The 18,565-nt window shown below is 38.8% G+C and overlaps 1 protein-coding gene across 1 annotated transcript in view; it reads left to right on the top strand.

Annotated features, from left to right (window-relative positions):
• The window catches only part of LOC137260058 (probable methyltransferase-like protein 24), a 54,368-nt gene that overhangs the window by 20,678 nt on the left and 15,125 nt on the right, over positions 1-18,565 (top strand). The window contains exons 4-6 of the mRNA XM_067797748.1: positions 3,259-3,375; positions 11,322-11,389; positions 11,815-11,943. Coding sequence (XP_067653849.1) covers positions 3,259-3,375; positions 11,322-11,389; positions 11,815-11,943 — 314 coding nt within the window. The remainder of the gene's footprint in view (positions 1-3,258; positions 3,376-11,321; positions 11,390-11,814; positions 11,944-18,565) is intronic.

Below are 18,565 nucleotides of genomic sequence, written 5' to 3'. Positions count from 1 at the left end.
TGCATCGAATTCCTCCACCCGTCTGTGTACACCTGTTGAAAAAAATGTGCCCGAGAAACATTTATATTATTCCCATTATGACTACTCCCATTATGACTACTAATTAAACATTAATTACACATATAATTGACCACCCCTGCACTTAATAATGTACTGTACCCGTATAGCTGATTATTCCCAGATTGGAGGTCACTCCTCTGCAACCCAAACTAAGGTACTTTTAAAATTTAAAATACATATTGATAGTTTTGAAAGTACCCAAGCTATAATAATCCTTCTACTCTGATCAAAGATATAGATACTCACGCTTCATCCATACTTTCATTTGTTTTGAAAACCGGACATATATGGAGATCACTCCTGTACAACCCAAGCTAAGGTAATCCCTCAAATCTGATTAAAAAAATAAAACGTTTTAACTACCATATTTATCAATAGGTATATAAAACCCAGTTACACGTATTTTGATTAAGCTATGGCTGGTATTCAGAGAGCAGAGTTTGTTATATAACAGAGAGGAGCCCGACAAGTGTTGCTTGTTGGATTTCGGTACAAGTTGAACAAGTCTGGAAATGTGTCTGACTACTGGAAGTGTGTCTGACTACTGGAAATGTGTCTGACTACTCGAACTGTGTTGTTCCCAGGTGTAGAAGCAACTTTTCAAGAACTGGAGAGTTCATCTGAGCAGTTACTGGCGAGCACAATCACGGACCCGACAATCCAGCTACAGTTAGACTCATGAGCACACTGTGAAAAAGAGCCAGAGATGAGGCAACACCAATGCCCCAAATGTACAATGAAGAGCTCCGCCAACTGCCTGTTGATGCTGCTGTTGCACAACCTCTGTCCAGTGTAAAGTCAGCATTGTATAGACACAGAAGGAAGACAAATCCTGCATTGCCTGAACATCGTAGAGATGTCAGCCTTGACGGAAGATGGACTACTACATCTGAAGGTCGTCGTTTTCTCGCTCTTGAAGACAGTGATGGTGACAAATTGCTGGTGTTTTCTACAGAAAAAGCACTCTCAACGTTCCAGCAGGCTGATGTCCTCTATATGGATGGAACTTTCTATTCGTGTCGAAGACTTTGGCATCAGTTGTACGGGATTCACTCTCTCACTGGCAATACTATGATTCCCTTGGCTTTCTGTCTCATGCCTGATCGTCAACGTGCTACCTACTGTAGACTCTTCTACCTCTGCTATCCAGGTAGCCTTAGAGGACCCTGTTCATAAGGCTATCTCTGATGAATTCCCTAACACGTCTGTTAGAGGGTGTTACTTTCATTACACGCGGTGGTTGTGACGCAAAATTCAGGACCTAGGGCTTGTGACGGTGTACAAAGAGAATGATGACTTATCTGAGCTGTTTAGATCTGCGGTAGCCCTTCCCTTTTTACCTCCGGAACTTGTCCAAGGCACCTGGTTTGAAGCCATGAACCAAGCACCAGACATCCAGGGATGTGAAGCATTCAAGGACTTTGTTGTTAGTGTCCGGGTTGATGACGATGCACGTTTCCCCATTGCTGTGTGGAACCATTCCAAAACAGATGGTCCACGGACAAATAATCACCTCGAGGGTTTTCAACTACTCGCTCAAGCAGAGCATCAGACGCAGTCACCCTAACATTTTTTAATTCATCGAGGCGATCAAGAGAATCGAGGCCACGAATAGAAGAAGAATTGCCCAGCTGGAGTATGGAGCACCTGCACCACCAAGGAAGAGAATGTTCAGAGATTTAGATGCTCGCATCCGTCGCTTGCAGGATCAGCTCCAGAGACAACAGAAGTCGCCCGTTGAATTTTTTCAGGCAGCAGGCTGTGTTGCAAAACATTTTTTGTAAATACAAATTGTAAACTGAAGAAGAAATGTTGACGCCAGAAGTTTCATTGAGATGTCAATTATTATTCTTAACTCACTTACTATTAGGGGTACATCATGTACAACTACATATATCTAAATATAATTACTTATGTAATTAGCTGAATAAATGTTTATGAACCCGGTACAGCTATAGTTGTTTATGGTGCTGTTGGAACGTATGTGTAAGAGTATGTTGACGAGAAACCTGCAGTAGTCACAATGGGAAGATATCGATGAAAAAGTCTACCATTGATGGAGGGGAGAGAGCTAGCAATTAAAAACCACTGGACTGGAGGAAGTTGTATATTGGACGGGTAGTCAAACTGGGAGTAGTCATAATGGGAATGAACCGTAGAAATGAACTGGCGTACGGAGTTGAGAATGTCGCTATTTGTTGCCAAGATATTTAATGCGCCGTTACCGTATAAAGTAGTTATAACATCCTTGAATATAAAATGCACTTGTACACCCGGAGATACTTATTTCTCAGTGAAAAACAAACCACAAGCCATAATCGCTACGTCATTCACAGTCTACATTGTCGGCATCCTTCTGTACAGAAAGGACGTATATCGTAGGCATTTTGTCGCAGGTTATATCAGGGATATTTATATATTCCTTGAGTCAGGAAAATTAATTGCATATCTATAAAATGATCTTGATGGCATTAGAAATAAAATCAACACAGCTTCACCATTGCCATCTGGTCCATTGAATGCATATATCTAAATAATGATCTTGCTGGCAATAGAAATAAAATCAACACAGCTTCACCATTGTCATCTGGTCCATTGAATGCATGTATCTAAATGATGATCTTGCTGGCAATAGAAATAAAATCAACACAGCTTCACCATTGTCATCATGACCACCAACACAGTCATTTGCAGGTCCACTGCCTGTAATCGAAGTTAGACAATGGCCAGCTGGCCACTGAAGCATGGTATTGTGGATAAGGCGTTGGATACCGATACTGGAGATATGTATGTATATTTCGGATATCCAATATTCCAGCTATATGGCGGCGGTCTGTAAATAATCGAATCTGAACCCGACAGTCCAGTGATGAGCATCGATCTGCACAATTGGAAACCGAACGTGGACACACCCGTGAAGGTCCCGGGGTACAATAGGCCTTCAACAACCCATGCTTGCCATAAAAGGCGACTTTGGTTCTCGTAAGAGGCAACTAACAAGATCCAATGGTCAGGCTCGCTGACTTGGTTGACACATGACATCGGTTCCCAAATGCACAGATCGATGGCTTTGTTGTTGATCACTGGAGTGTCTGGTCCAGAAACGATTATTTACAGACCGCCGCCACATAGCTGGAATATTGCTGAGTGCGGCGTAAACCTCAACTCACTCTCTCACTATTTTGTGGATGCTTTCAGGTCCAAGTTAATTCGTTGAACGAGGACCGCCACGACGCACCCGTCCCCCAAATTTACGACAACGAGGTCGCAATCCCAAGGAATCAACAGAATGTGGTCTCCGTCGGCCTTCTACAGGTGATTCAGTCCTTCACGCCTCTCAAGGTCACTCAGTATCGGCAACGTCACAAGATCATCCCATCTTTTTTGCCAAAATCAACTAGTGTTCACGTTAATCCTGTTTAACTTGTAATTTTGGAGTGCCTCCGAATGAGGCGCTTTGCTCATAACATTTCAGCCATAACAATGCCAGCACCGGTTCACTCCCAAGAGACAGACCTCCCATAAGACAGACTCAGTGAGTACACTAATTAACTCAGCTATGCTGTGCACCCCTATTCAGTTAATGAGCTGACTGGGAGTTAATACGGAGCGTATAGTCAGTATAGTGAGTTAGTCCAGTTCGTACAATCTTGGAAGTCAAGTAATAATCAAGCATCAAGACGATTTCATTCCTCAGTGTATAAATAAAATATATAAAATGCACTAATTCCTGAACCTTATCTTAAATTAACGTAACCTTTCAAAGTAGAATTTCACTGTCAAAATTCAGGACAACAAATCATAGGTTACCAATAGAAACAGGGAGCTTTCTGAATATTTTGAAAGAAACCCGACTTCGTAATCTTTGTTGTCAAGCTATATGTGACGAATTCCAGTTTTTAGTCATATGCCCATCACTTGTTGAACAACGAATATCATTTTGTGTGTGAATCCCTCTATTTGTACATTTATTTCCCTCGGGAAATGTGGTTCAGTAACCACTCACTCTCAAATTATCCAAATATGTGAAACACCGTGCCTTTTCAAATGATATCATGTAAATATTTATTTATATTTATAAATACCTGTATGTTCTATGTTTCACCTTTTGTGTGTTTCTTTTTTTAGACCAAAAATCCTGTTCTGTTAACCAGAACATTATGACAACATAGCGAGAAGAATGAAGATTTTATGGATATCAACTTCATAAAATCTTCATTCTTATGTATTTCACTTCTAAATGCCCTTCAAAGACTTAACCTAGCGAGAGTCCCGTGGAATAACCGTGTTGTTGCTATGCGTGTTCCTGGATATTGTGTACGTGGGAAGGTTACTCACTTTTCTCAGAGCGTGACGTGTGATGTGTGACGTTCTGAACATTTATTTCTCTGATATATTGGGACTCCCCAATGAACTTTTATTTATTATGCTCAGTCAACACAGGATGTATACGTTAATGAGAAGTGGATATTGGTGACTATTAGTGGGTACATATGTCATGTTTAGTATAGGCTACAGCTCTTATAGTTCTGTTTATTTACTAGATCACGTGAAAGGCAAAATTGTAAAATATCATTCTGAACACTTCATAGAGTCTAACTGAGCCTACTTTCCTATATTCTCATCATAGTTGCTGTGTAACTAGTGCTTGGTCCCGGCATGGCCCGACCTCTCAAAAACAACCTAAACCTGGCAAGCGTATCTTTGCTTTGTGTCTAAATCTATATTTGTATTATTGTGCAAATGGCGAATGAAACAGCCGGAGTGCATCCATCAATAAGCAATTCATATTTCCTCATCTATGACGAAAACACGACATGTGATCGCTTTGTCTAGAATATTTTGTTGTTGCAGGTGGAAGTCTGAACTTTGTGAAAAAAATCCATATACGTTAAAGACATCCTTTCACTATCAAACTACCGATTGGCAAGATTGAACGAATTATTTTAAATGCTTTATTGTATGGTAGTGTTGTGAGTGACTGCTGTAACATGACTTCATGTAACTGTACTAAAACTAATCGTTTTACTTCGTTGTTTTTTCATTAGCGAGATTGGAAGGCAGTAACCACGCACTCACTGAATGCGTATTAACACGACCGAACATGTGGTCCTGGAGCCTGCAATACTAAACTTTTTAGGCAGAAATTTCTTATGTCTCCCCGTAACCTGGTAACCATTCCGTGCTGAATGTTGGTAAAAATTGCAAATCGTCAAAACAAATCGTCTCTCAGAGACCAGGGAGTCATAGAAAATGAAAGTAAGACAAACAAATTCTGATAACAGGGATTCATGTGACAGTCTGGGCCGATGACTCGTGGCATGTGTGAGACTTTATGATATGAAGATATAACTGTATAATAATATATATAATAAGTAGTAATATATACATATGTAGTCAGGGAACATGAGTGAGGTTTTGGTTTTGGTTGTTTAGATGGTCCGGTCTACGTCGGGCCGAACAGAGACTTAACACACTTGATTGTGATTTGATTGCTGGGTATGAAGAGGGAAAAGAGCTTCACTTTAACCGAGCTGGTATGATTTTAAAAATATTTTTGTCCATTAATGTCCGCAGTTTATATGCTACATGGCATGAGATAATGGAAATAGAATAAGCAAACAGGCCAAGAGGCAAAAATCAATTCATCTCCCCCTGTGGGGGATCGTAATCAATTCTCTGAAGCACACATTAACCAAACTAAACAAAAAATATAAAAATCAACAAACAAAAAAACCACAAACAACAAGAAGAAAAAAACAAAACAAACAACAGAGCCCCCCCCCCCCCAAAAAAAAAAAAAAGAAAAAGAAAAAAAGACAACAAAAAAACCCAAAAAACAAACAAACAAGACAACAAATACATTTTATATGCTAAAATTGCTACTTAAATTCCGTTAAGCGGTTACTTTCAGTTATAAAAGTTTGAACTGATTTTTTAATGTTTTCATTATCTGGGAGAGATGAATCGTCATTGCAGTAGAGTACAGTGTGCATGCTAATTTAACACGTGTCAGTATGTGTTTTAACTTAACGGTTTGACGTTTACTTCGTATACTTACACTTGCCATAATTTGAGTCATATTAATATCAGCATTTACAGTTGGAACATTTTGTCTTATGAAACTTTTCCGGATTCTTTGGGTTGTGTGTTGATACTGACAGTGTTATTTATTTGTTTTATCACGAACTTTCAACAGTGTCTTTCTGTCTATGTTCATTGCTGTCTTTATTCCATCTTTCACAAGACGTAGTATCACTGGGTACCCACGAGACTTTATATGATTTAGTTCTGCAAGTCGTATATTCTTTGTCGGTATTTGAGACACAACCATGCAGATACGTCTAGCCAGATTATCGGGAACGCTTCTCTTTATATGACTCGGGTGGCAAGATGAAAAATGTAGTTATTGTTTAGTATCTGTAGGTTTATAATAGGTCACGCTCACGTAGTTTTAACATGGTGGGTGCCAACAAATGGAATTTAAGAGTATAATTTGAGAGCATGTTAAATATGAATGTTTGTTGAAGTTATTTAGGATGTTATGAAAAAAAGTTCCGTTTTCATCTACAAATTGCCATAACATGAAGCATTCGTCCATGAAACGTCGCAAATTTGTTCTGAAGTATTCAGCGACTTAAGGTCCTAAGTATTCTTTCAGTTTTGTTTCCGGAGCTCGCTGCAAATACCCTAAAACTGGCGTAGCATACGCGGGTGCCGTTTTAGTTCCCGATGCTGCACCCTCTATTTGTCTATTCTGTTCTCCATAAAATTGAATGAATTATAATTCAATAAATTTAACACTTTTAACACATTCTACGACGAATTCCTTCGAGAATCTGTTGAACTGTAATCACTGAAGATAAAAGTGAAACGTGCTGGAGAAGATCCGTGTTGTATATAAAGTATTTCAGAAACTACTTGTTATATATGTACCACTGTACGCTCTGTATTCTCATTACTTTCTTTATGTATATATAAATTATCAGTCCAGGTTTTGCAAAAACTCCTTTATGTCTCCCAAGGATCTTTCGCCGTTCAACGGCTCATCAGATGGTTCATGAAAACTAAGCGTTGTCATAGGCGACGTATAACTGTAATAGATATGTCGTCATCATGAGTATGACGTTACAGGTGGTGATAATACAAGGAGACGTTGTCATTTATAACAGCAGGGTTGCGTTTGTGACGTCATAGAAACAATAGTGGTGAACATGTATTATGGTTTCAGTGCACAAATACATACTGAGTTACATTAGGGAGGATGGACAATTATACCTTTTGATTGACGTTAGGTTTAAACAGCCTTTCAAACATTTGTTCTCGTTCCATCCGTAATTGTTTATCATTGTTAAACAATTGATAAAACTGAAAGATAGTAAAGTGGCCATTTCCGCATTCATCAATGTGTTGCTTACATTTATACATCGCTCATTCGGATCTCGAATTTCGGTCCTTTAGTTGCATTCCAGTTTCTGCAATACAATGTTCACCACAACCCGCAGATATTAAAACGTATTTAACATTTTTTGCTGCAGCAGTTCATGCTGGTTGTGAACACGCAGACACACACAGACACACACATACACACTCACAGACACACACACAAATATACACACATACACACACAGACACATATATACACACATAGAGACACACACAGATACACATACACGCACACACACAAAGACATACATACAGACACACATACAAACACAGGCACACAGACACACACACTCACGGATTACCACAGTTACAAGAAATATACGGATTTTACTTAACACGGAGTCCCCGTCAGACGGGAGATTCATTCAGGGTTTTAGCATTGCATGAGGGGCAAGGCTCTGAGACAGAGAGAGACTTGAAACTATGATTGCTTGTTTAAAAAATAAACTTGTTTGCAATGTTGAACAAAATGCTGAGATTTAAATCTTCAGTTTGCAAGGTAGAATTATGAGGATTCACAATCCTAATTTCAGTATATTTTACTTTTTTGTTTAAAGTGAAATTCATCTGTACATTTTCACTGCAAACTATACCCAGAACCAGGGATAATCTGCAACAGGGATAGGTCACTTGCTTTCTTTCTTTACCATTTGTACTGATTAACACATGTGCCTCGTCATGCTTCAGCGCACACAGTGACTTGACTCGTTCCCAGCGCAACTTCAACTGTGTTTAACAGAACTTCATCGAGTTTATTGCATCAGTCGGAATTTTACAATGATTGAATGAATGAATTATAGTAAGAATTAAGAGCAAGAATTATACGTGAATAAATGAAAGAAAGAAACGAATAAAAGAAAGAAGTACATATGTGAATAAATGAAAGAATAAATAATACACCGCAGCCTTCCCTACCAAAACATGTTAAAAAACGCAAATGTATCACGAGAGCACATGTGTTAACATGAGCTTTTAAAAAATCTACTTTGAGACATTTTTTTACATAATTACATAAATAATTAATTCCGACATCCTATTGTATGTGGGGAATGGACATTAACAAAAAATAACTGATACTGTCACACACACCTCAAAAACAGATGTAAAACTATCACAAATCGTTGTAAACACCTTTCCAGTTTTTGTCAAATAATATGATCAACAGGAAAGAAAGAAGTTATGGAACTATAATCCACAAGCATCTCAAGCATCAATTGCGAATCAGATTAGATCGGCAATATGTCATATTTTTCGCACACCTCAGTCAAATACACCTTAACATTGTTCCTTTTTAGATTATGAAACTATCACTATTACTTGAAAACGCATTTCACCTGATAGTATGTGCCCCTCATAAGAACTAAAGGTGTATGTGAAAGATGTTTTGAAGAAATAACTAGAAACACTCAAACAACGGCGTGTAGCATTTCAATGGCGGATCAGAGCAGATCGGCGATGTGTCATGTTTTTCACTCACCTCAAATACACCCTAATAATTCTTTAAGTCATAAACCTATCACTATTAGTTGCAAATAAATTTCATCTCAAGGCATGTTTCCCTTCTAAAAATTAAACTAATGTGTGAAAGAAGTTAAGTTTTTATCGGCACAATTTAGTCTATCTTCGTGGTGAATCGAGAATAGAAGCCAGTGAGCTATAACATACCGACTTGAAACTTAACTACAAATCTACTGTCCTAATACTGACATTAATGCCAATTATTTGACTTAAAATGAACTGACAAAATAGTTAACTTATCGTCTACATGTAGGATTGCAGTTGTCACAACTCTCAGCGAATCGAATCAGCTGTTGAAAATATACCGGGCTCAATTTAAAATACTGCGCTGCCACCATATTGGCAACACTGGTTACGTAACGACCCGAGACACACTTTCAGCGGCTTTTCGAGGAGTCTGTTCTTCCTCTCTATACAGTCTCCCTTCCAGAAGTCACCCCGTGGAGATTTCTCTTCATAAGTGCCAGAGGAGGTTGCAAACAGACAACACTGGTTTATCTCCCGACAATAATAAGCTCATCTCCGTGACAATAGATAAAATGAGACAGAGCTGAGGAAACACCGCTCAATGTTGTCCGACATGATGCCAGTCCATCATCTTACCGCATCTTTACTAAGAAAGTGAAATCCCAAATATGACATATGTTGCATCTTACCGCAAGTACACACGTGCGACAACCGCTAGTCTTTGACTGTCAGTCACCTTTTGTTCTGTCGAGGGTTTTTTTTCACTCTTTTGCCAACGATTTTGTACTGTTCAAACTGTTTCTGAACTTTTCAATGTCGTTTTTAATAATTCAATTTTAGCACATTTGAAGGAATTAAATTATGTAATTAAAGTAAATCTAAAATAACTTTTTTTCTACTGTTTACTGTAATAACAGACTGAAGATGTTATATTCATCATCAACTCTATCGTACATTCAGGAAATTATTTGATTTTCTGTCAGAAAATAGCACATGGCTTAAAATCAACAATTACTCAATCACCTCTGAAAATATGACGTCGTGATAACCGCTTGATGACATATTCTGAGGTTCAATCTGTTCTGGAAAGATCGGTGTCAAGCAGTACTTTGGCAATACGTCAACAGTGTGTGGCAGCAAAGGTGGAACAAACCAGTTTCTAACATATTCATGTCATATTACTATTGATAAGCTATCATACCCCTAAGGTCTGATCTGAATTATCAAAATGAAGTGGTAACTCGAAAATTGTATGGGTGTACAACGTCTTCAATACAAAGTGCCAGCCAGTTACCAACATCCACAACTACATAAGACCCGTCAGTTTACCGCATAAAGTGTGACGCTCGGCGAAACCTTAAGACTCCTTCTCCTAAGAATCAAAGAAGACGAGACCTCTGTGAAGAGGAGAGATTCTAAATCCGTCATCTCTTACGCAGAGCTAACCCAGACGACAACGTCCTTTGGAACAGGATCGGTGTACTCACCAGTAATCACAACCACTACAAGACAAGAAACTACTAAAATCCACTCACCTCACGAGACTCCAACCAGCCATGAACAGACCCCAAGGGTATTACATCTCTCCTGCCTACAACTAACTCAAGCCTGATCCCATTATTCTCCTCTCCGTCTTATCACTGGCCTCCACCTTGTAATCCCCCATAGCTTACTCTGTGTAACAATAATTATTGTTTTCCTTTGTAAACATCCCCCAACAACCTTGTACATGAACCTCATGATTGTGCAAACATCAATCACGTACAGTTCAAACCTTACCATGTATTGTATATCACTTGATTGACAACGTGTTAGGAGCGACACCGAAACGTTGCTCGTATCATATTATATTTAAAAAGTTGTATATCCATAGAACTCTCCTTCTTGCACTCCTATTACTTACTGTACCTCTGAATGTTTCGTTGTCGTTTTAATCATTTAATTTTGAATGAAATTAAACCTTATGATAGAATGCAGATTTTAAACTTTGGTTCTGTTCACTGTGATAACAGGCGATATTTTCGTGATCTTTGTCGTCTCTTGTTTCAATTCAGGAAATTATTTGACTTTCTGTTTGCATATATCTGAAAAATTGCTGATGCGGCTTTCAGCAACATTTCCTCATTCACCTCCCAAAACAAACACTGGTGACACCGCCAGACCAAATATACACTGTGATGTGCATACTCAGAACAGCTTCATACAGATTCTTGTCACAGTCCACTTCTATACATACTCAACACTAAACCCTCCAGGACATAGTGCTAATTTTGGGCACATGACAGGAACCATTTGGTATTTGATTACATTCATGTTTTGGGCATGTTTAGGTTGTCCTTCCGACAAAGTACGAGATTGAGAGAATGTCAGACGAGGAGGCCTTTCGAACATATCACAGGTATGCTTAACAAATAGTGGGATGAGTGTTCTTAATATTTCATAAGCCAGATCGATGCCAGTACCGGCCCACTTACGTGATGTTAGCTGGGTGCTTGTCGTAAGAGGCGACTTCAGACTCGCTGACTTTGTTGACACATGTCATCATACTGATGCTCATGCGGTTGATCACTGGTTAGTCTTGTCCACACCCGATTATTTACCGACGTTGGCTATACAACTGGCCTATTACCAAGTGTGGCATAAAACAACAAACCAACCCGAAACTGCATACCTAAACATTGGAAATGTCGTGTACGTGCCATAACCCTGACCCCGTTGCCATAGCTACGGAGCATTTATATTGTCGAAATTAGTAATAACATACAAGCGTCAATGTGTTCTCCTTTCGTGTATATTAGCTGTTGATTTATTTCTTTTCACTAGTTACCTCGACAACACCGACACGATATGCCACCGGAAGTTGCGGATGGGAAATATAGGAGACGGAGGATGGGAGATTTGCGACTATAAGCAGTACCGTCCAGTGAAACCCTGCATTGTGTACTCCTTTGGGTGAGCTGTTCCCTGATGATTTGTTTGCTGTTCCTGGTATAACACGTAGGTGTATAAATAATCGAATATGGACCAGACAATCCAGTTCTTGACGTCATGAGTCGTCCGCAATACGAAGACATGGATCTAACACGTCATCAAGCTGGATAGCCGATCCCGCTGGTCTCCTCTCAGTTTTGACGTCATGAGCCCCAAACCCTAGTCATATCCTTCTGGTCTCCTCTTGAGACAAAGTCACTGTTTGGGTTGGCGAAGACCAATTCTATCGTCGTGTCGGCTGTTTTAGCCATCTCAGATTGTTTCCTTGATTGGCATTCCAGAAGCTGAAGAGATGAAGAATGAAGGCATTTCATGGGACTTATTTTTTCTGTGTAGACGTTGCATGACCATAAAAAATCTCTTTCTTCATCTCAATTTGATGTCGTAAAAATCGGAAATTGACCTGAATTCCAGTGACGGCCTTCATGGACATCGATGTTTGCAGCTCGGATACATCGACACGCATAAACAACACCAGCGACCTTCACCAGTCGATCCCGCTAGTTTCCCATTACGATGGACATGGTTTGACCCACCTGACCCACTGACTTTCACTGTTTCTATGTGTGCTATCGGTGCAGTCTGATACACTCGGTATCCAAATCTGCTAACTATGTCAATCCACGAACTACTTTTACAAAACTCCAAACACGCCAAGCGAATCCTTAAGCGTTAAGATTTCATTGACGACGTCGTCGCGACTTCTGCGGACGAGCTTGTAAACAAACATGGCTGCCCCATTGGCAAAGCTGGAAGAATTGATGACCGTAGTGTTTGACGAAGCTTAGTACTTCGTTCAAAGTGAAGGTACCGATTATGAAGCACGAATGAAGGGTGATCGTCTAAGATAGGTACGGACCATGATTTCTATCTATTGATAACAGCAAGCAGATGACGAATCGATTCCGTCAGGTATCAGACACTGCATTTGATGAGGTGATTACCGTAGATAAAACAGAAACTCTGGGAAGACCACTCTGAATACTGCTACCATCACGAACTTGACTGCTGTGTGAATGCTATCATCACGGACGCGAACGCCATGTGAATACTGCCATCAAGGACTTGTATACTATGTGAATACTGTCATCACGAACTTGACTGCTATGTGAATACTGTCATCACGAACTTGACTGCTATGTGAATACTGTCATCATGGACGTGACTGCTATGTGAATACTGTCATCACGAACTTGACTGCTATGTGAATACTGTCATCATGGACTTGACTGCTATGTGAATACTGTCATCACGAACTTGACTGCTATGTGAATACTGTCATCATGGACTTGACTGCTATGTGAATACTGTCATCATGGACTTGACTGCTATGTGAATACTGTCATCACGAACTTGACTGCTATGTGAATACTGTCATCACGGACTTGACTGCTATGTGAATACTGTCATCACGAACTTGACTGCTATGTGAATACTGCCATCACGAACTTGACTGCTATGTGAATACTGTCATCACGAACTTGACTGCTATGTGAATACTGTCATCATGGACTTGACTGCTATGTGAATACTGTCATCACGGACTTGATTGCTATGTGAATACTATTATCATTATTACTCATTATTACTCTGCTATAACGTGTATTGATTTGTACACGTAGCCAGTGCTGTGTTACAATTTTAGAACTATTCTATTATTACCCTGGAACACGTCACAATTTAATTCTGGACTCACAAAAGTCCAGAAACTCTCAGCACAGTGGCCACTCTCTCACAAGCGATTTCGCAAAATTAAACAGGCAACTGTTATGTATGTGTGCTAAGGATGAAAACTCAAAATTTCGAAAACTCAAAATTTAAACTCGCTCGCCCATGGGCGAACAGTGGCCAATGGGTATGCCCATGGGCAGGCCCATGGGCGACAGTGTTTCATTTCATCCAGAATAAATGTTTTGGAGGTTGTAAATGAATGAAAAAATGTTGATAAGTATCATGACACAAATGTCAGCTTGTTGTGACTTGACTCTGCTAACTGACAGCGATTTTAAAAAATCTCGCCATGGGTGAAAGACATATTGGCCCATGGACGAGAATAATTAATTTCATTGAAACTACATGTTTTTTTCCAGGCTTTGCAGCTTTTCAATGAATGAACGTGTATTTATTAGTGTCTTGACACGAAATTAAGCTTATTTTGACTTAATTCGGCTAATTTAAAGTGATTTTTCAAAACGCCTCGCCCATGGGCGAAAACCATTTGGCCCATGGGTGAGAATATTTTCTTTACTCAAAATACATCTTTTTCCATGTTTCGGAGGTTGTGAATGGATGAAAGTATGTTCATAAGTATCATGTCACAAAATTCAACTCATTTTGAATTAATTCCGTTAATGTACAGCTATTTAACAAAATCTCACCCATGGGCGAAAAACATTTTGGCCCATGGGCGAGAATATTTCCTTTTACCCCAAACACATCTTTTCCAATATTTGGAGGCTGTAAATGAATGAAAGTACATTTATGAGTATCATGACAGAAATTTCAACTCATTTTGAATTAATTCCTCTAAATGAGAGCAATTTTGAAAACTCTCGCCATGGGAGAAAGACATTTTGGCCCATGGGCGAGAATATCACCTTGTAATACATCTTTTCCTGTGGTTTGGAGGTTGTAAATGAATGAGGATATATTTATGAGTATCATGGCACAAAATCCAACTCATTATGACTTAATTCTGCTAACTGAGACCGATTTTCAAAAACATCTCGCCTAATGGGCGAAAAACATTGGGCCCATGAGCGAAAATATTTCCTTTTCACTCCAAATACATCTTTTCTAATGTTTTGGAGGATATAAATGAATGAAAGTGCCATTGTGAGTATCATGACACAAAATTCAACTGGATTTGACTTAATTTTGCGAATTCAGGAAGATGTTTAAAAATATGCCAGAATAATCACTTTTACTCAAAATACATCTCTTCCTGTGTTTTTGATTTTGTAAATGAATGAGGATATATTCATATGTATCAATGGCACAAAATTAAACTCATTTTGACTTAATTCTGCTAATTTGTAACAAGTACAAGAATCTGGACTTCCACTTAAATTTTCATAGCTTTTTTATTGTCTTGGGGGTTGTAAATATATGAATGAAAGTGTGTTTATAATTATCACGACAAAAAAATGAAATCATTCCGGTCTTAATTCGACTAATCTCTCTCGTGGACGAAAATATTTTCGTTTGCTTATTTTCTTTATTTTGCAAACATATGGTTTAAAAATAGATGAAATTCTAATGACAATTCAGTTTAATTTCGTGAGTTTAGTTTTATGTCGCACTCAGTAATATCCCAGCAATATGGCGGCGGCTTGTAGATAATCGTGTTTGGATCAGACAATCCAGTGATCAACAGCATGAGCATCTACCTGCACAATTGGGAACAGCAAAAGTCAGCGAGTCTGACCACCCGATCCCGTTAGTCACCTCTTACGACAAGCATAGTCGCCTTTTATGGCAAGCATGGGTTGTTGAAGCCCTCTTCTACTCCAGATCTTCACGGGTCCCGAACACAGAGCTTTACATCCAGCAACATATACAGTACACTTAGAATATTAAGTCTTGCGATTCTTTTGAATTTAGGTACTCTATAAATATACCAAAATTCAACCGATATCTATGAAGTTGAAGTTATTTGTGAAGGCACTAATCAAGAGTGACCAAACTCCAGTGACTATGCTGGGACACATTAATAAACGGTGTTGTGAGATCTTTAAACTGTATTGAAATATGTCTTGCCAATTCCACTGACATTCACCAAATGTACCTACCTAGTAGTTTTAAGTGTACCTACCCACTTTAGCATGTTTCGTTTTAATAGTGTGGTCTCCATTTTTAGTAATTCCCGTTTGCCCGTCTTCGTTCGAGGCTTTATGGGGTATTCTCCTATTTGTCAGACCAGAAATAATCTACAACAGGGGTAGGTCACTCGCTTGTTTTCTTTACCATTTGTACTAATTAGTATGCGCCTCCTCATGCTCCAATGCACACAGTGACCTGATTCGTCTCCATCGCAACTTAGGCTGCGTTTAACAGTACTTCAGCCAGTTTACTGTATCAGTCGAAATCTTACAATGAATGAATGAATGAATGAAGAGCAAGAAGTATATGTGAATGAATGAAAGAAATGATAAAAGAAAGAAGTACATACAGTATGTTTCAAAATTATTGAGAATAGCTAAAGCATTTCATATTATTAAACGAGAACAAATCAGATAAAATTGAATGTATTGTGAAAGTGAACTGACCTTTTCATGTTGTGTAGGTAACAATTTAATATTTTATCAAGTCTCCTTGAGCTTCACGGCACAGTCTAAGACGAGTAGGCATACTTCCTATCAGAGAGGTTAGTGTTTCGTGAGTTATGCTGTCCCAGTATCGGACCACTTCTCTCTTCATGTCTTCAATTTTTGTCAACCCCTTTTGATTCACACATTCCTTCATCATCCCCCAAATGTTCTCAATGGGATTTAAGTCAGGACTATATGCAGGAAATGGTAATGCAGTCACATTTTTCTCCTGAAACCACTTCTTGGCATGTTTTGCGGTGTGTTTAGGAACATTATCTTGCTGCAAAATCCAGTCATTTCCATAAAACACATGTGCACTTGGAAGGAGAAAATTATCTAATATGTTAGTGAAGCGTTGACTTGTCAGATTTCCCTCAAACACACACAGCGGGGTCGTTCCTAATAAGGATATCCCTCGCCATACATGAAACTTTGGGCTGTATTTAGGTCGTCGATACAACGGTGCTGACGCAGACTTTGTCCATATTTTCACATTATTGGGATATACCCATATTGAGCTTTCATCAGTAAAAATTACATTTTCCCAGTTAAAGTTTTCATGTGCCAAACACCACTCAACACGCCTGTCTTTATGTTCTTGTTTCATGAGAGGAGAAGGAATTCCAGTCTTTTTCTCCCATCCAAGATCAATCAAATTTCTTCTAACTGTAGATTTTGATACAACTGTTGATCCCCTTTCTATCATTTCATACCTGATGTTGGAGATGCTTGCCCTTTGCTTTTTAGACGCTAAAATTCCCAGCCGGACGCGATCTGAGAAGTCCAATTTTCTGGATCTCCCTGCTCCTTTCTGGTGCCCAAAATCCTTTCCCTCTTTACAATTCTTCCTAATCCTATACACAGTAGAAAGAGGAGTTCCTGTTCTCTCTGCCAATGTATTTACATCATCAATTCCTTGATTACACAACTCATAAATCAACCTTCTTTTATCTTCAGCAGACATTGTTGACAGTGCTGAGTAAAATGACGTCTGCTACAAATTCAGGGGAGGTAACTCTAATTGTACTATACTCAGTAGGCCAAGATGAGTTACCTCCCTTATACCATTACTTAGTTTTAAGTATCAGTGAATCAGCTGAGGTGTTATGATAGCTCAAAGTAAGAAGAAAAATTCTCAATAATTATGAACCAGACTATATCTGAATGAATGAGAAAGATATAATAAAAGAAAGAAGTACATATGTGAATGAATGAAAGAATAAATGATACACCACGGCCATCCCTTCCAAAACATGCTAAAGAACGCAAAACTATCGTTAGATAACATGTGTTAACATCAGCTTGTTATTGTCTCCCTGGTCAGACGTAACAATTGTCAGACAGGTTAAAGCAACAAACTGTCTGGTTGACTGCACAGCTGCCTGTTGACGTAGTATACCCACATCACCTACTTTTCCTTCATCTACATCACCACCCTTAATATATTGAGCAGAGAGCACAGAAGGCCCTACAGCTGTAACCACTGAACCGTGGCGTCTCTCTGTTCCCAAGTTCCCAAGTGGGGGTGTCCTTCTCTACCTCTTCCATTAATCTTAAAACATCTAACAAGCTCAACGCAAGCATCTTTTTAATAAAATGTGATGTTATACATAATCATATGAGTATTTTTATGTATTATTCAGTTGATAAATTATTATTTTATGATATATATATATATATGTATGACACGCTGGACAGGTCTAGGACATTTTGTGTTAATTTACCATTCCCATTTTCATAATGCTTAAAAAAGACACTCATCAATCTATTACAGAGTTTTGTCATTCCTTCACTCCAACATGGTTGCTAAATCCCCTCTGGTCATAGTATATCGACTCTGCCATACCCAATTCACCTGATCCTGAGAAATCAACCAGTCATGACATACCCACATCGCCTAATTAATTTTCCGTACCTATCGAGTAAAAAATACATAAAATGGGAGGACGCCTTGTTAACTAATGGGAGTGAGCCTTGTAGGGAGTACCCTCACTCTCACAAACCCACATATTGAGGAGAAGCGGCCGTGTTTGTCGGGGATTTTTCTGGCTTTGCTAAATAAATCTTACATAAACATGTAACATATTTTGCTTGGATTCTGTAACTTCCCACATTATGACATTGAGACCATTTTGATTTATCGAGTAAAATACGATTGAATAGTTTTGAGTTTGAATCTTGCCACTTTAGCGCTCTATCTTTTTAAATGGGGCGTGCATACTAATATTTAGGTGTTTTTTAGTATTCCATCTATTTGTTTAAATGAACTGATT

Source organism: Haliotis asinina, chromosome 13 (assembly GCF_037392515.1).
Source record: "Haliotis asinina isolate JCU_RB_2024 chromosome 13, JCU_Hal_asi_v2, whole genome shotgun sequence".
Taxonomy (NCBI): Eukaryota; Metazoa; Mollusca; class Gastropoda; order Lepetellida; family Haliotidae; genus Haliotis; species Haliotis asinina.
Note: the sequence above shows the minus strand (reverse complement) of the source record. Positions and strands in the feature narration are given on the sequence as shown.